The sequence below is a fragment of the Periplaneta americana genome, chromosome 11 (genome assembly GCF_040183065.1).
Source record: "Periplaneta americana isolate PAMFEO1 chromosome 11, P.americana_PAMFEO1_priV1, whole genome shotgun sequence".
Lineage (NCBI taxonomy): Eukaryota > Metazoa > Arthropoda > Insecta > Blattodea > Blattidae > Periplaneta > Periplaneta americana.
The window spans coordinates 179,364,926-179,388,391 of NC_091127.1; the positions used below are offsets into that span (position 1 = coordinate 179,364,926).

The window sequence follows — 23,466 nt, forward strand, 5'->3', positions numbered from 1 at the left end:
AAAATGAAGAATATTCAATCATTCCCATATTTATCTGGTTAGTTGGCTTCCAATGCTTTCAGACATGATCAACTAACTAAATAACTAAAACTTTCTACTTCCATGTTGGTTACAAAGCCTGGAGAAAGATATATAGCAATACATTGGATGGTTACAATTTTTTTTAATGATTTTCAAGACAGAAAGATGTTACAAGTATGTGAACTAGAAGGTATGCACAACAGGAAAATGGTAAAAAGTTTTCTCCAAGTACTGCGAGGTGAAATAGAGAAGAAGAGTTTATTCGTTTTGTCATGGATGTTACATGTTGAATTTATTTCACTATAACTGGTTCAATATGAATGTAAAAAGGCACTGTATATTACACTGCAGAATATATGCAAGTATTTTCTCTACATTTTCTCTTATAGTCTTGCCAATAAAATTAGTGATACTTAAGAGTCCATAACAGGAAGAGGCATCTAATATTACTGCCCTGAATATCTCCTAAACAAATGCTATCTTTTATGTACTATTTCCACGAAACTATAGAACAGATAGGGGTACACAAATTCATTACACGTACAAAGGATTTGTGAGAATCATAGAAAAATATGTTTTCATCACAAGTTATTTTTTAAATAGAATAATGTTTATACTTTTAGCACAAATTAAACTAGATAAAATAAGAATGACAATTGTCTTGTAGCACTTACACAGTGCTAATAGTTATAAGCAGGGTTATGAAAAGATAACTAACAATACAACACGTAATTTACGATCACTCCACAGGGCCCGAAGGCTTGCGACCTGAAGCTTATTATGGTGACATCCTTTTTGTGGGACGATTGTTGAAGTCCTTAGGACAGCATTCCTGTAAGTACGTGATACACTGCTTTGTAATATCTTATCTATTGGTTTGTAAATCACGTAATACACTCTGCTCTAATGTACAATGATCTGAAGGTCGCAGGACCATAGATACCATGATTCACCATACTGCCATCTGTCCGAGAAAGCTACACAGATCCTTGGTCTGTCGCAATCTGCTGTGAAAGCCTCTTCGACTTTCTGGAATCTTGTGCATCTTCCCCAGAAAATGACACTTACAGGCAAATCACAGCATTACATCTGCTGGTCGACCTGAAACTATGGAAGATGTTATCGCAGATGAAGGTTCACAAAGCCACATCGAAGTTTCGGGATGTTGTGGTTTAGTAATAAAAGCACGAGCCGTCTTCGGAGCAGTTAGTTAGCCTTCAGTCAGCCTTCAAGTCTTGGACAGCAGCGAGCAAGGTGATCCTGAGTTCGATGTGTAGTGAACTTGAGTGAGTCTGTAACTGAGGCAGTATCTAGGCGAGTGCGACGTATCCAGAGGCTTGGGTTCAATGTATAGTGAACTGTATCTGGAAGGCTTGGGTTCGACATACAGTGAACTCGAGTGATGAGCTAGAAGAACTAGCAAAGGTGAACGAACTGTGAACTGAGAACTGACAGTTTTGTTCTCCACATAGTGCTTTGTGAACATTAGTTGAAATTAGGAGTACATTGTTGTAATAAAAGTTACAATATATTGCAATTTCAGAGGTTATTCAGCGTCAAAATTCAATACTGCCCTTTATCAGAGCTAGGGATTTTTTACCTGTTGTAAATTTTTTTACCTGTTCTAAATCTATGTCATGGGACCCACAGCCTTACTTTTTTTCCCAGGGGAAGTCATTCAGAGGATTTTGTCAACCTCTAAAATCCATTGCTCTCAACTGGATTTGTATCTAAAACCTTTGAACTAAGAGCTAGAATGCTAGTCACTAGATCAACAAAGACAATGACCTAAAAGAAAAAAAAAAATGTATGTTGCCAAAGGGATTTGAATGCACTTTTTGTCACTGTGAATATTACATCTGTATGCTATGATATAAATATTATCTGTTTATAGCCAGACTACATCAATGAAGTAAAGGAATCAGATATCACACAATAATAATTTTTCCTCACTGAAGACATACTGCAAGTTTGTGTGTGTGTGTATGTGTGTGTATATATATATATATATATATATATATATATATATATATATATATATATATACACACATACACACACACACACACACACACACACACACACATATATATATATATATATATATATATATATATATTAACACACAGTATGATTAGTAAAAGAAATTGTGAACTTCCGAGGAAAAAGAAGCCTTGTGGTTATGTAAGTTTGTTGACAAAATATAACACTACGAAGTATTTGAGAGATCTGTTGTGTATTGGAAACTCTGAAAGACATATCAATAACAAGTAACAGTTCAGTGTAAATGCTAATTCATAATTTAACGAAACTATCACATCTGTTTACAAAATGCATTATGGAGTAGGGCGAACATCTGTTAAAATTAGTTTAGAACATGAAAATTTGTTTTGAAATCAAAATTTACAGCATGAAGTGATGAGGTACAAAACATCATGCTAAAACCTAGTTCCTGATAAAACAGTGAAAATTATGAAAATATTCCAGTTGTAAGAGTTACACTGCAAGTTCTACTTCAACTTGTAACACATTCACAAATTTTATACACAAACGAACGAAAAATAAAAGCTGGAGGGCGGGGGGGGGGGGGGGAGGAAGGGAATATTGAACAAATATAAGCAACTTCTACATCACCTTAATCTTAATGTGAACCCTATCTTCTGTCTCGAGGTACAACCACTTACAGCTCGATTCAATGTTATTGGCCCTTGTTCTTGCTCGTTTGGCTAGTGAGCGAGCTGTGGTTGCGTCATAAGAAAGAAATTTAATCACAGACGTGCATAGGAGGGGAAGAAGGAAGAGAAAGAATAAAAATAATATCTATGCTCATAGTCGTGAAATGCTCATGTCAAGAAAATATAAGTCATCATGACTAAGGAGCGGATTCCTATGTAATTAAATATTTTTCTTGCGTGTGATAAAACACAATTAACAATGTTAAAAATTCCGAATGTCAAGTTTCAAGTTTAAAACTCGAATTTTATTTCACATAAAAACACATATTTTCACAAAACATTTATGTAAATACATATTTTCAAGAAATCTATTATAAACACATAAATCTTGGAGTTTTTTTTTACTTAAATAATTTTTTTACAAAAACTTTTAAATATTATTTTAAAACTAAATCAATTATATCACTCAGAAATAGGTTATCATTTTAAGAATTCTTGGTTGCTTCGTGTTTCTATGGGTTGTGTGGTGTATCAGTGATCCATTTTTGTAATAGTATCGCCTCAAGTTCTGAGAACTGCTAGGTAGCATATCAGTGTTATTATATGAGAATAAATTAACATGGACAAGAAGGAGAGATTTTGCAACACATAATTAGGAATGTTTATTGTTGCTGAAGATGATTTCATTCCCGCTTTGTTTCTGAAACACAACGGATAAGAGCTCGGGTATAAACATTATTTAATTTAAACAAATCTCTCGCCTCTCGCTCATGCCTATGAAGTGAGGAAATACATCTTGTTGTGATTCCCCGTTATCGGACCATAAGCATAATCTGCGTAGTGTAGAAGTGATGGCGTCGCTATAGGAAGCTTTTCTCCGACATTGTCAGTCAGTAGCTAGAAACAATTTTTTACGTTAAGACGTGTGTATATTAGCCTTTTAAGATGCCTAAAATCAAATCGAGTTTAAGATCGCATCTACAGCAATATGTAGATGAATTTAAAAACATTTTTACTACCAACGGAAAAGTGTTATTTTGCCAACCATGTGGTAAATCATTAAGTGCAGATCAGAGCTCTCAGGTAACCCAACATTTGTCTGGAAACAAGCACATTGCCGCTGCTTCACATGTGCATTCACGGCAGAACAGTGGATATAAAAAAAAATGTGTGAAGTTGCTCAAGTATTGGAGGGTGTGCCTGTAGGTTAAATTGACGGTGTAGGTGTTTGTGACATTCCTCTCTCTAAATATGCTCGTCTGACGTCCTGTGATGTGGAAAGGTCGTTTTCACAGTATAAGTCGTTGTTCAGAGATAATGGGGATCCATTTGTGATGGAGAATTTGGAAATGACCTTTGTTGCTCACTGCAATTCTCGGACAACTACTAGCAACTGATACTCAAGTGTGATTGGTGAGTACCTAGTAACATTTTTTTTCAAGCTAAGTATAAGGTATTTTTGTCATATTTAAAAAAAATATTTTTATTTTTTTATTTTTAGCAAATATTTTTGTACTTTTTAGCACATAAAAAATTAATATATTTTAATTTTTTAGCACATAAAAATCCGCTCCCTAATCATGACATTGTTTAGTCAACAGATATAGTGGTTAGTAACGGGACATGTGGAAGAATATTGTGTTTTAAGATGGAGTGTACCACGACATGATAAGAAGGAAGTGTTGGGTGTTATGACTGTGCGGCCTGACCTGTGTGACCCAGCCCGCAAGTAGTGATGAGTAACTTGCTCTTAGTATATCTACTTATTTTTTGGAAGGGCCAAAATCCCTGAATCAAGCTGTACTAACGTTTACATGTGCCTTATTTAACACAACTGAGAAAGCATTATGCAGCAATGCAGCATTACACTTTCACTACAGAGTGAATTACAAGTGTAGTGTTCAATATGCACTACTATTTTTGGTGCAAACCCTAAAAATCTCCTGTATTATTCCTTATGCTAATACTGTTTCTGCCTATTAAATTAACATCATCATCAAATACAAATACCTGAAGTGGGGTATTCAGTTGTAATCCCTCTCCACACTCTTGGACTTTCCTGATTGCATATGTTTAATTAAAAGCAGAAAGAATTACAATTATACGATTATAATTAAGTATGAAATGAGCTGTAACTGAATGCCACTGAAAATAAGTTAAAAAAAAATCAACGGATAAACTGTAAGAATGCCCATGCACATACACTCAATTCAAACATCTTAACAGAGTACTGCATTCAACAAGACTATGATTATTTATCTTTAAATAATACGTCAGTTGTGTTAAGATTATTTAAGAACAATTAGAATGGAGTAAAAATGCGCTTGTCCATGAAATAACACGCAACACCAAGGAATTATTAAGTTCACGTTACCCAAGCAGTTCAAATCACTACTTCAATTTTTCAATTTATTATTGCAAATAAGTCAACCTCATTTATATTATTTAGTGTACCGAAGTACATATGATATTTCCATGCAGATATTCTGCGTCATCATATGATGAAAGAGTAATGGAACGGAGAAAAATTCTCTCCGGCGCCAGGATTTGAACTCGGGTTTTCAGCTCTACGTGCTCAAATCCTCTAATTTGACCGCATTTTTCACATTGAAGTCCTTTTTATTCATTTATGTTTCGTTTGGTCTCATCTTGCTGTGAGCTGAAGTGAGAAGCATACTGCCATATGTGTAATTGTTAAGGATTTAAAAACCAAAAAGTCTCCTGGTGAAAATGGAATTTACAGTGAGTTCATCAAACATTTGGATAGTGAAACTAAGAAGTCAATTCTTCTATGGTTCAACAAAATTTTTAAGACAGGCATGATCCCATCTCAATGAAAAAAAGCAGTTATTTAACTATTTACCTATCTTCATATCTCTGCTCAGCATAATAGCAAAAACTACGAAAAGAATGGTAAATAAAAGGCTTAACTGATTCCTTGAAAATCTTGGTATACTATCAAATGAACAGGCAGGGTTTTGAATAAATAGATCCACAAACCAATAGGTCACAAAACTAAGCCAGCATATCAAGGATGCTTTAGATAAGAGCAAAGTTTTGACAGCAGTGTCCGTCGTCTTTAATAGTGCCTATAATTCTGTCTGGAAGGAATATCTTATTTTAAAACTATTTAAAGTAGGCGTAGCATCAAATATGGTCAAATGGTTTGAATTCTTCATTGGTGAAAGGTGTTTTAAAGTTAAATATGGGAATTCATATTCTCATTGTAGGATCTTAGAAACTGGTGTACCACAAGGTTCTGTATCAAGCTGCACATTGTTTAACATTTACGTGAATGATTAATTGCAGATCTAACTTCAGTAAAGGGAATTAAATGCCTAATGTATGCAGACGACTTAATCCTCTGGTCAGAAACATCGAAATATAGAGCCACGAAAAATACTGAGAATATCTTAAATTAGGAATTATACAAACTCGCAAATTGGTGCTGTAAAAATATCATAGCTGTTAATCTTTCGAAAACTAAATTTCAATGTTTTTCCCTTGCCCATCAAAGCATTGCTCCCAATCTTGAGTATAAAAGTATCGCCATTTCACAGATTGATTTTTTCACATATTTTGGGGTCACATTTGATAATATGTTAACCTGGAAGCTACAAACCCAAAAAATTGCATCTCGAGCTTCTATGCATCTTAATATGTTAAGCGACTAGCAAGAAGTAAGTGGGGCTGTGCACGGCATACTTTGACGGCCACCTACAAATTATATATTGAACCATGTATTACTTATGCTGTGAACCACTCATAACAGCCTCGGACAATACACTTAGCAAGCTTGAGTTGATTCAAACTGAAGCATTTCGAATATTAACAGGAGTTAAAACAATACCTAAGGATGCAATGCTGATTCTGAAAGGGGTGAAAAGATGAGAAAACAGAAGAAAGAGGACTGCTTCTTCAAGAAAAACTTTTTAAGAGTTCAGATGAATTTTGGAGCAGTTGTAAAACAAATGAAAGATGTCTAAAAAGCCAAATAGGCTTCATTCAGTCAGTAAACAAGCTGAAATCAAACTCCATCTAAAAATAGCCAGCCAACTGTTACTAAATCTGCAAAATCCTCTTGAAATTATCACTGTTAGATCCTCCATAGACCTTGAGGAAGTTTTCACTAAAAGTCAGATTGATAAGGAAAGTTTAAGGCTCATAGCTCTTGAGACCATCCACACCAGATACCCAGTATCCAATTGGCTGCATATTTTCACTCATGGATCCGAAATAGCTGGACACTTGAATGTGGGAGGTGGAATCTACAGTAGCCTGTTTTCATTTTATATCCCTGTAGGCCAGAATACATCAGCCTTCGATGGGGAAGTACAAGCAATCAGAGTGGCATTACAACAACTCACAGTCCACTTAGGTAAATTCAGTAATACCGTTATCCTCTTTGACTCTAGAACGGCTATCCAATCAATTAGTCAGACTTTCCGGCCTGGTTCAATAGAAATAAAAGACTGCCAAGAACTTGCAGCAAACAGTAAAACAGTTGCTGTAGAGTGGATATCTGGTCACTGCTCAATCTATGGAGATGACCAAGCAGACTCCTTGGCTAAGAAGGGAGCTCAGCTCCCACTAACCTACTCAAAATCAATGTCATTCCAGTCTGTGAAAATAGCTATAAAAGAGCAATTCAAGACCGTCTGCAAGATCTAGCCTAAAGAACATCTGAGAAGCATTGGAGAGAGTCAATTCTGAAAATACTAATTCACCCAAGAAAAAATGCAGTCACACTCTTTCATCTAACAATAGGGCATGATTTACTGGTGAAATACCTCTTCTGTTTTGGGATAATGGAGACACCATCCTGCAAACTCTAATATAGAGATGGACCGACATCACAGTTCAGTATGTCCTGGCCTACAGTCACTCACAGAAGTGAAATGCTATTGGGAAGCTAGGAAGATGTTTTTTCTACAAAATTGTTTCTTAATGTTTGTTCACTTGTTGTTTTCTTTGAAGATTAGTGATTCTATAATCAATTTACCAGCGATTAGATAGATAAATAAATAAATACATATAGAGGCCGAAAACTCATACTGCAAGCTCCAAGGAAATCATCAATTGCCACCTTACCTCACAGTTAACTGCACTCTATGTAACAACGACGTTGAGATGGATGCATCCCATCTGAAGTCTGCCCAGTAGTAGCAACTGAGACCTACACTACAGCCAAATATTGGAAAGCTAGACTATTAAAAAGCACATTGGCAACCAAGCAATTTCTCACGATATGCATTCCACCATATTGATAGGGACGATTTCAATATCTAAACCACGCCAATGTTTGAGATGGGCAGGGCATGCAACACATATGGGTGAATCCAGAAATACACATAGAGTGTTAGTTGGGAGATCTGAGGGGAAAAAGATCTTTGGGGAAGCCGAGACATAGATGGGAGGATAATATTAAAATAGATTTGAGGGAGGTGGGATATGATGCTAGGGACTGGATTAATCTTGCACAGGATAGGGACTGATGGTGGGCTTATGTGTGGGTGGCAATGAACCTCCAGGTTCTTTAAAAGCCGTTTGTAATTAAGTAAGTAAACCACGCCAATGGCCGAATTTTAATTAAGGAAAGGAGTTAAGAATCAGACTGAAGTATTTTTGCGAAAATGCAATAATGCTATATTCCTTGTGATTTAACAATGAAACAAATACTTTAATTACAATACCTAAAGTTAAGAAAAGTGCTTACCTTACAGTTGCATTTTGCCTTTGGAGAGTAGACACAGCCTGTGATATCTGGGTGCGAGTCAGAGTTCCATGTGATGACTGTGGTACCCCACGAAGACTTGATATGGCTGAGGATGAAAGTTTCTCTAATTGTAGAGGTGCTGGTTTGCGTGGTGTTTTAGGGGAGTTACATGGAGTAGGGGATCCAGATCTGGATGGACCCTCTTCACTACTAGAACTGACAGATCCTTCCAATTCATGGTATTCTGCAAAATATTGTTCATTTTTATTTTTTAGAAAGGAATACTCTTTCTTCTAAGAATCGTGTTTTCTCAGTAAGGACACTTGAATTACATAGAACATGTGAATTGAGCAACAATTTATCACTGGTTTGTGAGGTCCTCATCTGTCGCACTGTTTAAACCACGTAAAAAAGTACTTTTCCATATTCCTAAATCGAAGTCAGTCATAAAAATTCACTCCTAAACAGAATGTTGTCCCTTTGTAATAAGTTAAATAATCCCAATGATATTGATTTATTTTCAGAAACAGGTGACATATTTAAGAAACACATTTATGCAAATTTGGTTAATTGTCTCCCTCTTTCTCCCCCCTCCCTCGCTCTCTCTCATTATATTCAGTTTACTCCTTGTACGAGGCGTGTCAAGGTAGTAAGTTTCCCTGACAGCTCAGAGATAGCAGGCCATGCATTGCGAGAAGTTAGTGCGCGTGCATGACAGAGTAACGACGTGGCAATGGTATGCACCAGGTGATACTGCCCAATTCCTCACAGTAGCACCAGGATAGCGGATGAAGATGACGGCTCTAATTCCATCCAATTGCCAGGTTCGTTCTGTGATAAGGTTTTTCAATGCACAGAACATGGCAATGATCGAAATCTATGCGCTTTGTTTTGTGTTCGGGTGTCAGTTGCTTCAACACACACCTGGCACACATTTTCTTAAACAGGTGTTTCGTGACAATTTCGTGCAATAAAGAGCGGGAACTCTGAGGAAAATTGTTGCTGAGTTCCGTAATCATGAAGCGACGGTTCTCCACAATGCGCTGCTGCACTTGCTCCACAAGATCGTCCGTGGCGAGAGATAGCTGAGATAGCTGCCCACTGCGCTCCACATCATGCACATTCTGCTGACATTCTGAAAATTGTCTGCATCAGTGACGCACTATCTGCTTGCTCATGATGTCCGGTCCAATGCACTTGACACAGTTGACGAAAGATTTCGATCGGTGCCATGTTCTGTGCGTTTAAAAACTTTATCAAGAACGAACCTCGCAATCAGCGGGGGATGGAATTAGAGCCGCCATCTTCATCCACTATACTGGTGCTATTGTGAAGAACAGGTAGTATCACCTGGCTCATACCATTGCCACGTTATTGTAGAGGTGCTGTCATGCAAGCGCACTAGCTTCTCGCAATGCACGGCCTGGTATCTGTGAGCTGTGAGGGAAACTTACTTTCTGGACGCGCCTCGTATATGTTATAATACTCTGCTGCAAATATAAATTTGTTTTGCATTATTAACTATTTTCTTGTAAAATAAAAATGTCAAGGTGCTTTCATTGACAGTAATGCCTGTGTACTTATAAATAAATAAATAAATAAATTAATTAATTAATTAATTAATAAATACATAAATAAATAAATACATAAATACATAAATAAATAAATACATAAATAAATACATAAATAAATAAATAAATAAATACATAAATAAATAAATAAATAAATACATAAATAAATACATAAATAAATAAATACATAAATAAATAAATAAATAAATAAATAAATAAATAAATAAATAAATACGACCATGCTTCGTGTGGATCAAAATTACACCATTGTTAACATTCTGCAAAATCAATTATAAAAATTTACACGACGTTCATCATCATGTGGCTGCAATTCCTGGACAATGAATGTGACTATCTTTGTTCTAGGAATGTGGAAAAGTACTTTTTTACGTGATTTAACGAATAGGACATAAAAGGGAATTAATTTCAATATATATCTGAAGAATCGATTTTGATTGTGAGTATTCTCCTGAGAAATAAAATTGTGCATACTGATCTCCTATGTTGGAGGGATTTCATATTAAACACTGTTCTTAGCTGCAGTGTTGGTATCCAAATAGGGCAAGAATTTTTAAATGATTTAAAATACATATATCTTACAAATTTATTCTGAATAATTTCAACTACATGTTGTTGATCTTTATGCATTGAGTCCCATATGATTGAGATATATTCTAATTTACTTCTAAACTGTTGTATAGTAGAGTCAGGACTGCAGGATTATTAAACAGTTTTGAATTTCTTATAACAAATCCAAGCACAATTAACAATTTATGTAATATGTGAATTAAAAGTTGAAGTTTTGTCAAGTATTGTGCTTAAATCCTTAATTGTTGATACTGATTCTAAACATATGTCATTTATAAAATAATCAATAGTTTATTCACTTTTTTTCTACATGGCTGTGTGAACGCTAATTTTCTTTGCAGATGTCAGAAATGTGTCGACACAGAAGGACATCATTTCCAACTTCTCATGTGACATGGTACATGTTTATTGTTATTGCGATTGTAATTGTAATTTTATATTATGTAAAATGTAACTAAGAAAAAGCCAACCAGAGCCTGAGGCGCTGGGATAATATACCCAATTTTACTGGGAGTCAATACATTGGAGATCTGCAAGCTTGTGTCACCAAGTCACTGGCCAAGTTCACAAGTGAATGCATTGTAAATGTTACTAAGTACCATTTGTAGTTAAAAGCAGATTATAATAATATAAGTTTTACTTACTGTCTGGACTATATTGCACTAACATAGTTATGGAGTTGCCACACTGCCGCAGGACATTAGCTGCCAGTTGATATGTTGCACTTCGCATGTTTATACCACAAACTTCAAGCAGCTGATCTCCAACCTGAAAATTAAAATATATTTTATTGTAAAAACTTACTTGTTTTACAGGTTACACAAAAATAAAAACAGTGGGAACATAATTTAAACATAGAACGATTCAATAAAAATGTCATACTGAGATGAAATTTTTTAAGTTAACATATGAATATTTTTATTGAAGAAATATATTTATTTATAGTTGGAATTGCCTTATTCCGTAAAATAATGTTTCAAATACTCTTTGTTTTAGTCTATAACTTACTGCAGATCTTGTCATATTCCAGATACTTAAAAAAAATACACTGAAACGTACATTTGTATCACAATTTGGATATATAAATTTGTTTTAATTCAAGCCCTCTTTTTTTGTATATCATATTTTCGTTTTTTCTTAAAGTAAATAAGAAAATAGTAGGAGTATCCTAAGGTTCTGACAAGGAAACGGTACCTTAGTATACCATATCGTTGTCGCTGGTTGGAGAAGAAGCACATGTGTGTTAAAGAGAAGGGTATCAGAGATGTTGATATACGAAATTTAAGATGCAATAGTCAACAGGTAGAGATTCTACAGTCATATTCATGAGCACTATGATATTCCTTACGCCATGCACACACACACAAAAAAAAAAACTATCATGGCAACGATGATAATTGTACAGATTTGAACTAATTATTAGCAAATTGACGATTTTAGTTACAAATTTTTACAAAATTTAACTTCTTAATTTATACTACAGTTGACATTTTTGCATATTTCTATCATTATAGTAGACAGAAATGTCAACTATAGTCCAAATTGAAGAGTCAAATTTTGTAAAAATATATCATAAAATCTTCAATTTTGCTAATAATTTGTCCACGTCTGTATGTACAAGAAAGTTTTTCTTTTGAGTGAAAATACTTTAGCTACAAAAATGTGATACCCTACTTCATTAGAACTAAAAATGGCTTTGTGAAGATTAACAATTCCCTAAATTGTTTCAATTTAACATTCTTGAAGAGAAGCTCATTTCAATGGCAATGCAGAAAAATTGGTGGAGAAAGTGGAGAAGCAGAAGAAGAGGTTAGTTAGTTACTGGGGTTTAAAAACAGCGCATCAGCCACTATGGCTACTTGCGCCCTTATCTAAAATCCTTCATTAAACAGAAACACAATACAATAACCAGAATACTTAAAAGAACTAAAAAGCGTTGCCATGGTTAAAACAAGGTTCACAAATGCAGTTTCAACAAGGTGATGCATAAAAAAAGAAAAAAAAAAAACATAAAAGTGAGCAGTTCTCAGACTCTACCTAGTATTTAAGAAGAAACAATAAAATAATAAAACAAATGCCACCAGAAATAAATTATCTGGCGCATTTATAAAATGCTCGGATGTAAAAGGTCCAAATGTCAAGTTTGTTAAAAACATATACTAAACAAATGTAACCTTCGGATGTAAACAGGAGAAGAGGTATTTAATCATGTTAATCATATTTCCCACTTCACATAGATTTTTGTTTTTTCTTACCTGCAAGCCAACTTGAGAAGCTAAACTGTGCTCACTCACTGTTGACACAAACACTCCTCCACTTTCCAAACAAGAGATCTGAATACCCAGAGGTTCAACAGATTTATCTATGTGTACTCTGCGTAACTCTCCTTGTGATGGCCTGAAATAAATATATAAAAAATATATTACTGACGTTATTGAGATTTTTTATTTTATAAATAGGAGAGGGGGGGGGTTCGAGATAATTTGGGTATAGGTTACAATTTATTGAATAAAACTTTACCAAATCTTCAAACATACGCAAATTTAATATATATTGTCTATTTCACAATTTCCTGTCATGGAGTGATTAAAATCTGTGTTGATCACACTGATACTGCTAGGTAAAAAAAAAACTTCTGTTTACCAGTCCATGAAATGACCCATCACATTCAAAGCAATATTGTTGGGAAACCAGCTGAGATACAGTAACCAAATTCATGTATGTGTATATTACACATGTTTTTAATAAATTTAGTAATATAGGCCTATCATTAACAGCTTGTTAGTAAATTCTTTGATGGGCGATAATAAGAGTACAAGTCAATTTTTGGCGACATTGAGATATGTACAGTTTTGTCATCATCAGCTCGATATCTATGTCTGGTAAAAAGAGTACAAGTCAAAACCTACTGTAGAACGCCGCATTCTCTGATGCACATATAATAAATCTTCAAAATCATGTACGATGTTAAACAGTTTTTTTGCTCTCCTGTAAAATAAGGTTTTTTGACTTGTACTCTTATGATCGCCCATCAAAGAATTATAATTTAAAACTTGGTGTAATTTGCATATAAGTTACAATTTACTGAACAAAACTTTACTTAATCTTCAAATACATGGTAATTTAATATACATTGTCTATTTCACAATTGTCTATCATCATGGAGTGTTAACAATTTGTGTGATCACACTGATACTGGCTAGTAAAAAAAAAAAAAATCCCTATTATTTACAATTGTTTGAAATGACACATCACATTCAAAGCAATATTGTTGGGGAACCAGCTAAGATACAGTGACCAAATTCATACATGTGTACATTACACATGTTTAGAACATGTTTTTAATAAATGTAGTAATATATCATTAATAGTTGTAGTAAATTACAATTTACAAACATGGGGTAATTTGGGTATAATTATAGGTTAATTCGTAAATAAGTTTTCGTTCCAGATGATGCCACATACACAAACTGTGGATTGGTGAAAGACAAATAAATATCCAAAGTGTTTTCTGTCCCTGAATTTAATGGGAGATATACTTTAAGTTCACAGAATAAGCCTTATCAAGAACTTAAGTATTGGCTGAATTTTTTTTCTTATCAGGTCTAATTAAAATTTTTAAATCCATTCTATTCTAGGATACAAACACTAACCTATGGTGGGGATAATTTGATTTTATTAGGACTTTAAAGCAGTTTTACTTCAACAATACACATTATGTCCAAATTTCTCCACCCATGGGGTAAATTAAATTATAGTTAAACTTAGAGTTATTATTGTGATAAGGAGAGGCCAACATACTTGAAAATGCAACAGAATAATTCTAGAAAATCATAGTGCTAACATATAAAAAACTACGATGAAAGAGTAATGGAATGGAGAAAAATTCTCTCCGGCGCCGGGATTTGAACCCGGGTTTTCAGCTCTACGTGCTGATGCTTTATCCACTAAGCCACACCGCATACAACCCCGGCGTCGGACAGAATCGTCTCAGATTAAGCTCCAACTCTTGGGTTCCCTCTAGTGGCCGCCCTCTGCACTACGTCATAGATGTCTATGAACGTAGGACCGAAGTCCACACATGTGCTGAGGTGCACTTGTTATGAGAGACGATTCTGTCCGATGCCAGGGTTGTATCCGGTGTGGCTTAGTGGATAAAGCATCAGCACGTAGAGCTGAAAACCCGGGTTCAAATTCTGGCGCCGGAGAGAATTTTTCTCCGTTCCATTACTCTTTCATCGTATGATGACGCAGAATATCTGCATGGAAATATCATATGTACTTCGGTACATTAAAATAATATATATAAAAAACTGACTGGAAAAGTTTATCATGGTAACAGACTATGGGTCTATAAGCTTAGACTGTTTTTAAATCTAAATTACTCCAATTACCCTATAGCTTTTTAAAATATGTCTCATGAGATAAAAGTACTCAGAGGCCCCCTCCGACCAAAAATCACATGTTGGAATAATTATAATATCTGATTATAGTTATCTGTCTGCTATGAGCAATGAAAAAAGCCGTATGTTTCTGTGACAACTAGGAGTCCAGTTTACAAGTTATTAGCTACTTTAATGCTTACATCACCTCTACCACACACCACTCACTATGCAGTACCAAGGGCATGTCCCTACTGCTGTGGAGTAACGCTTAGCACATTTGACAGTGATACAAGCGGGCCTGGGTTCAAATGTGCCATGACATTGATTGTTGAGACATGTTACTCTTACTACTGTATACTTCCCTGCAAGGCCAGCTATGAGGCTGGTTGGTGGACATGATGTTACCACTCCCAGTTATGTTGGCTAAACCACACATGTAACTTGAGAACGGTAATTGATATCAAACTCGGATTTTTTTCAGAGAACTTGTGTTCATATGTCCTATTAATTAAACCCCCATTGAGTTTTATCAGAGAGGGCCTTTAATATAATTTGTTTCTTATTTAAAAGGAATATTTTAATTTGATTTACTCACTTCTGTGAGAAACAGTAATCTGGAAGAGAAATACGTTTGTTTTCTCTGTGACCTGGACTTAGCACCTCCACATGAAATGTTGGCATTGGACTCCCTCGCTCTGATGTCCTCTCAATACTCCCTGTAGACACTCTTCCAATACTACTTTTACTGGTCACACTTGGGTTAGATGGTATTCTATGGTGTAACAAAATCACAAAAAATCATACACTTAAGTTACATTATTTTTTTTATTTTACGCAGATACAAGTGTAAATATTCCATAACAGACTAATGGCCTGCTCATATTTATATATTGCACTATTATATGAGAGGCTGCAGAACAACGCACCATGGCAAGGTGTGGTGCGGCACGATGCAACCTGTATTCATCAGGGTTGTTGGGTAGACACTCGGGTTTTTCCATTTTAGGACTGAATTGTTGACATAACAGTCAGCATATATATGAGGTTTTAGGCTCTCACGGTGACTGTGATTAGAATTAGGCTTTTGGGTAAACCACTGTGTCCTGTTGACATTAATTGGTATTAGAGAAGAAACATTTGCTCCGGCACCGGGGATCGAACCCTAGTCCTTGGTTCTACGTACCAAGTGTTCGAATCCTGGTTGGGGCAAGTTACCTGGTTGACGTTTTTTCCGGGGTTTTCCCTCAACCTAATACGAGCAAATGCTGGGTAACTATCAGTGCTGGACCCCAAATTCATAACATCGACATTATCACCTTCATCTCATTCAGATGCAAAACAAAATTTTACTTACAATGCATATAGAAATGAACTAAACAATAGCCATAATTTTCAATAATGTTCAAATTTTATTTGTAATGTTTTTATTTCTTGGAGACTTGAACAGTAATTTTTTTACAAGGATCACACAGGGATCTATCTGGAATATTCAGTATGAATAAAATTTGAAACACTTTATCTTCAAGATTTATGACATAGGTTCATTAAATTCTATAGACAGTGTCTCAGTTTAATGTGGTCCAGTCATGTGGCAGATTTCATATATGTAGCAATGGTACACACATCAGCCAAATGATATGCTGAGTTGACACTGATAATATGTTATGCATTCACGCAATTTAATCAAGAGTATGCTTAGACTGTCCAATATAATTTTATATACAATTTTGGTACCTATTAACATAATTCTCCATCACTCACTCAAATTCAAGTCGAGAAATAGAGGCAATTTCCTGACAAAGAATATGTCCGAGATCTTCTAAAATGCAGTGAGTTTGTCCTGTATATTTTATCTTTCAATGAGCCCCAAAGATAAAACTTACAGGGTCAGGACAGGGGATCATATTTACATCACAATCAGCATTAATTGTTTGTTTCTTGGGGTCTGACAATTATTTTCCCATTAATGACATAGATTACACCAACTTTCTCATCGTGTAGAAGAATCTAGGAATGACTTCTGATTTCTCAGTGGATCAATAGTGGTAGCTTTGTGAATTTAAGTAGTCTTGAAGATGGGACCAAACCTTGCTGAAAACATGAGTCTACTTCTCCATTATGCACATTCATAACCCCTTTACAAAAAATATGCCTTTCTACAGGATCGTCCAGTTGACATACACAAACTTTGTAGCTCTATGTGCAGAAGAATAAGGAACTCCCACTTGTCATGTAAGCCACCTAATGGATTTTTAGAAGAATTTTCCAAGCAGTAGACAATGTCATCCAACCTCCTACCAAAAACCCTTTTTTCCTTCCATGCTTCTTACTTGTATTACTTTCAGTCTCCCAAAGGTATGTACTATTTTACGGATTGTCTCATAAGCTGGAACCTTTATACCAAGAAATCTTTCTACAAATAATCTTCAAACTTAACGAGGAGACTCTGTACATATTAAAAAACGTATATGAACACACGTTCTAAAGAAAACTGGAACTCAGTCATATTACACACTTTTTAAAGAAACACTATCCTGAATACACACATGCTGCACAGATGAAATTTAGTTTGACCTTTATATGCTAAGAACCAACCAGAATCTAGAAATTTCACACATGGCCCATATTAGACTGAGACAGAAGTACAGAATCCCCTCCAGTAGTATCTTTTAATGCCAACAGATTGTCTTTCGACATTTCTGATCTTCTCTCCTGGCAGTGGCTTACTTGTAACTCACTTGTAAGGTTGGGACGCTGGAAGGTGGAGTTACATTACCTCACTGGTATAATAGATCACTTAGGCCGGGTGCACACAGAATCAGATGCGGCACAATGTGACGCGACATCTTGTCTCATGGTACTTGTCTCCCATTGGTTTCTTATTATGTGGTACACACAGAATCAGACACAGTGCAACAGTCGCGAGTAGACACAAGGAGACACGAAGAGACAACATCAAATGACTGCTTGAAGTTCGTCGTGAGGAGACAGTCTGATAGCTCCAGTGTACTGCGCATGCATTAGTAGTGGCTATGATTGCATGCTTTCTCTATCTACGAATACTATATTGTTGTGTAGTGCACATTATTCATAATAAAGCTCGATGCGGATAAATTAGTTGTTTTAGTACAGGAAATATACATACTGTAAAATCTTTAAAACAATATCACGACAATAATATGGTTTCTAAAAATATGTGAGAAATTGCAAATAAGATGAAAGCACCAGGTGAATAATAATATTGATAATAATAATAATTTGTAGTAGGCCTACTTCTCTGCTCTATACTGTCACTTATTATTGATTTAATATATTATTTTTCTTTATTGTGAGTCATGAAGTAGTCATAAACATAGAAAATAACGTCTGTGCACTACATTAGTAGTATTAAATTTTAAGACACTTTCAATCCTATAAATTTTTAGGTGCATTAGGCATCCTTAGGAAATAATAACCAAATGCAATAGAATTTCTCATATAGATAGTCTTCTTTCATAGACGCCATTTTCTAGCCTAGGCCAGTTTTCCAAACCCACATAGCCAGCAAATCAGTTGTCGCAAGCAGACCGTGTTATGTTGACATGAGGAGTTGTAAAGCAAAACATCGCGATGCGCCACGCCGCATCGCGTCTGATTCTGTGTACACCCGGCCTTATGATTATGTGGTGCCAGACCATGGATGAACACAGAAACATTTCCTTCAAGGAAAAATTCCTGTGTTCTGACTCGAAAACGAACCCAGGTTCTCACGAACTGCACCCAGAAGCTCTACCATTAGATCATGATGCTGGTCACCTCCATTAGTATTATTGGATATTAAAAGTAAAAAATGCACAGATGTAAATTGTAATAACAAACAAATCAATGTTTTGATATGAAAATTTACCTGATTCTCTGATTTTCTTTCTTGCGAGGAAATGTTCCACCTTCATAGTTGTGATAGCCAACAGTAATTTCCTCATTACCTCTATAACCTGGATTAGAATGAGCTGGAAGCATGGGGCGAAGTTTGTGATAATGAAGATCAACTGATGGGGTGTGTGAATGATGTAAATTCTGAAAGAAAATTTATATAATAATTAAACTCTGACAGTAAACATAGAGAAAATATAAAAGAAAAATAATAAAACCTGGTTATAAGAAAAAAAAAAAATCGCGCAATCAATACACATTTCCTTATTCTGATATAGCCTCTATACATGAAAGAGAAGTTATTTTAAAAAACACGCAATAGCATTGGTAGTTTATGGATGAGGTGTAATTTCTAAAACAAAAGGTATACTGTGCCTTCGGTTTCCCTTTCAATTTCTTTCAATGAAAGTACATTAGTGACAAGAGAAAATGTTTAATTTTTTCACTAACTCAAATGTTTTAACAAAAACGTTCTTAGCTAGAGGAATTGCAGATTCAGTCTCTTAATCCACTTAATTGCAATGTAATTTATGCATTATACCACTACTACTATTTTATGTTCATTTATTCATAGTATTCGTCCAAGAGCAAGTCCTTCAATGCAAACCCAGCATTCTCCAATAGTCCGTCTTTTATACCTCCTTCTGCCCCAATTTTTTTTCCCATTCACCATTCCTTCAGTAGAGTACGCACTTTCTTCTCAGTCAGTGACCCAGCCAATTTCTATTTCTCTTCTTGATCAGTTTCAACATTATTTTTTCTTCACCCACTCTTTCAAGCACAGCTTCATTTCTTATTCTGTTCATTTCATATGCTTCATATCCACATTTAAAATGCTTCTAGTCGTTTCTCTTTACTTCGTCGTAATGTCCATGTTTCTGCCCCCATACAATGTCACATTCCACACAAAGCACTTCACTAGTCTCTTCCTTAGTTATTTTTCCAAAGGTCCGCATCCTTTGGCATTACATCCTGGCAGCATTTCATGTTACTACTTACAGTACTTGAAGCTGTCCACTTGTTCTACTGCCTCATTTCTAATTTGCAAGAAGTTTACTTTCTTTGTTTTTCTTCCATGAACATTGGTCTTCGTCTTGCTTACATTTATCTTTGCTGGCCTGCTAATCCGGAGCTGCATTTGGGCTTGGGTTGGATCCCTCCTTTTTGTTGTGATTGATTGGTTTCTTCCGAGGTTTTCCCCAGTCGTGGGACTGATGCCAGGTGGTCTATGGTGAGTCCTTGGCCTCACTTCACTTCATCCCCATTTGGTCTGATTAGCTGGTTGGGTTTTTTCCGAGATTTTCCCCAACCATAAGGCAAATGCCAGATAATCTGTTGGCGAATCCTTGGCCTCACCTCATCTCACTACATCTCGCCAAAAAATTGTAAAAAAAAAAATTGAAATTGTAAAAATTGTAATTGTAATCTTGTAAAAATTTGACTTGTTTCACATCTTAAAGCTTCATTGCTAATGTAAGATCTATGGAATATAATGAAATGAAAAAAAAAAAAATGAAATCCCATACAGTTCATAGCTGTCACTTAGCTATGGTGGCATTTTCGTTAGTATCACCTCCTCCTCAGCGAACAATGCCATATCAGCAACAAATATTATACACTTTATTATTCTTCCTCCTACTATTATCCCTCCCATGTTCTAAAAACACTGCTTCACTAAATCCTCCAAATACTGAGTGTTTCATATACAGATTACTTAATAGCCTCCTCTCTTTCCAATTCACATCAATTTTCTTCTGGTTACTCCAGTTTATTCCAGTCCACTCCGTCAAAAGCTTTTTCCAGATCCACTAATACTACATACTTCTTTATTTTCTCTAGGCATATTTCCCAACTGTTCATAACAGTCTACATGCATTTTTTGTACCTTTTTCATTCCTAAAACCAGATCAAAAACGCTAAAAAAACAACTATTATGCCAATAATATCAAGAGCTAAGTCATTCAATTCAAAGGGTAAAAAATAAATGTATTTAAATAAAAACTGCAAATACCTAAATAAATTTTTCATCGTGCATGACTTTAAAATTAATTTCTTTAAATGGCATTGCATTCATAGCTGTATTTTTGTGAAAAAATGAAGTATAGTTTTCAACAACGGATTTTAAACTTTGAAACAATAATCAAGCAACATTCATAGAGAAGGTGTTGCAAGAAATGATGAATTTTCCAGTTTCTTGACAATATACGGTACAAAACAGAAGAGAAATTTCGTGCAAGTTAATTTCTGCTAGGAGATGAACTAGTTGCTCAATTATTAAAAGCAGAAGTTCAGCATGTCAATCCACGAAAATTGCTTAAAATAAAATAAATTCGTAAGATTACACATGGGGGGGGGGAAGGGGGAACTCACATACACTTGCATTTCTACAACACATTCAAAAGAAGTTAGACGCGCATACAGGATGGTGATCATAATTTCAAATGCTGCTATAATATATAAGCCTATACAATGAATGGCAAAAGAAGGTTACAATTTACAGACAGCTCATGAGTTCATCACTATAGCAGAGATTGGCCATACAAGAGACTCCAAGTCAGTAACGGGCTGCGCGTACACATACACAAATTCTGAATTCTCATGTGCTCAACACATTATTTATGAACATGATCTATATACATATTTTCAAAAGGAATTTTGTTTTGTACAATATAAAATCAATAACAATCAATTGCTTTTAGCATCTAATGTAACCTTTCACTTTGACACACAATAATGTAACATAACTCATGGGTTCTTCTACAGAAACAGAACATCTATGGGTCAAATTTTTGAAGTAAAAAGTCACAGCATTGAATAATTTTTTTTAACTAATGTTACATTCATTCCTTAATAAGATGTGAAAATGAACGATTCTCAACAAAAGTGCAGAAATTTGTCTCAAAATCTCTTTCTCACTTATCCAGATGTATGTATAAGTAGTACTGTATTCTCAATTGCAAAGTGTGACGCCTATTCAAATACGTGTAAACTGAACACTCTCCTAATTAAATAATTTTATTTCTGTTTGAAAGTCAATGGTAAGATATACATACTTTTTATTGACTCTACGAAGTAACCAATTATGTGAGATAATCAATATTGTAAAATTATTCTGCCATGATATTTATATTTGTACCTCTTTGTTTTCCCAAGAAAATATCAAAATATTATCTTAAAACTCACCCCTTTTAAACTTTCCTCTGCTAGCTAACTCATGTTCACAGTTTCCTCTCAAAGAGCAAAGAGAATTACACTAGCAAGTACATACTTTTGAGTGATACTAAAGTATTTGAAGAGAACTGTTACATTATTCACAATACCGTATATATCAAGATTTTTACTATTAAAGCCAAAGGTTTCGGTAATAATTTCAGAATATTTTATTTGTCTAAGAACAAAATAGAAGTTTCTACTTCTCCACCACTCTTATCTTCTTCTTCTTCTTCTTTCTTATCCTGTGGTCCTTACACCAAGTCCATGAGGTTGTGTTGTTGCAGCTGGTGTATAACTTTTATTGGTTCTGAGTATATATGGTCTGGAGTAAGGCCTATACTCTGTCAGGATATGATGTGGTGAGGCTGGTTGTGTTGCATTTTGTACATAATGGAAATATCTTCTGAGATGCTGTTATCTTCATATGCTTTGTGTGACCACTTTTTAATCTTGCTATTGCAGTTTATGATTCTCGGCTAAACTGACAGTTGATTGGCTGTTCCAGACTGTTACTCTTTATACCATTCATGTTGTGGTGACAGATTTCATTTACTTCTTTTTTGGGTTTGAAAAATATTTCAGGAAGGTGAGTGTGCCCTTGGTTGTTTTTCTTAGTTCACAGTCTTCTTTAGCTATGATATCTGCCCTTTATTTCCTGGTATAGTATTTCTGTTGTTCTAGACAGATCTTGTGTTTAACTATATTTACAGATAAGTGATCATATAGTTCATGGTAGTTCTAGAGATGTTGAATAGAGCTTTTGCTGTCAGTTAGGATCCATCCATCCATGAAGAATGCAGAAACTCTTAATATAAAAAATTTAGAGAAAAGGAGCTTTTACAAGGACTGTTGTCTATTAAATATCCTGAGTCAAGAATTGAGATCTTTGAAGATGGGTATAACAAGCATGTTCAGTATCTGATTTATGTTAGAAGATTACAATTCACATATATAGTATATGGTGTAATTATATGGGATAAATAATGGTTATTAGCGATAGTGCTTTAAAAGTAGTTCATTTTAGGCAAGTATACAAAATGTAGACTATTTATATATAGATTTCTATAAATAGTATAAAGGTTTAAGGAAATTTTTAGATTATTCTTTGTTTTTATCTTATGAATTATTTTTGTTATAGCTGGTGTAGCTTTTTCAGTAGCGGCTGGTGACCGAAATCCTCGGTGAGGCCTGTAGTAAGTAGTTTAAGCAGGCTACCTTCCATACAAAATGTTTATTATTGATGATACTTTATTATGATTGACATTATTACTATATTATTATTATTATTATTATTATTGACATTATTACTATTATATTATTATTATTATCATCATTAATGAAAAATAATGTCAATCTTCAAATAAGTTGCGATGCTGAGAGTTGAT

General features: G+C 34.9%; 1 protein-coding gene across 3 annotated transcripts in view; it reads right to left on the reverse strand.

Annotated features, from left to right (window-relative positions):
• Dlg5 (Discs large 5) overlaps positions 1 to 23,466 on the reverse strand; it is a 117,522-nt gene that overhangs the window by 38,221 nt on the left and 55,835 nt on the right. For all 3 annotated transcript variants that reach the window (XR_011334988.1, XM_069840578.1, XM_069840579.1), the window contains 5 exons: positions 18,843 to 19,012; positions 15,552 to 15,728; positions 12,827 to 12,968; positions 11,216 to 11,339; positions 8,413 to 8,656 (listed from right to left, as the gene is read on the reverse strand). Coding sequence is in view for 2 of the 3 variants with exons in the window: in XM_069840578.1 (XP_069696679.1) it covers positions 8,413 to 8,656; positions 11,216 to 11,339; positions 12,827 to 12,968; positions 15,552 to 15,728; positions 18,843 to 19,012 (857 nt within the window). In the remaining variant the exon portion in view is untranslated. The remainder of the gene's footprint in view (positions 1 to 8,412; positions 8,657 to 11,215; positions 11,340 to 12,826; positions 12,969 to 15,551; positions 15,729 to 18,842; positions 19,013 to 23,466) is intronic.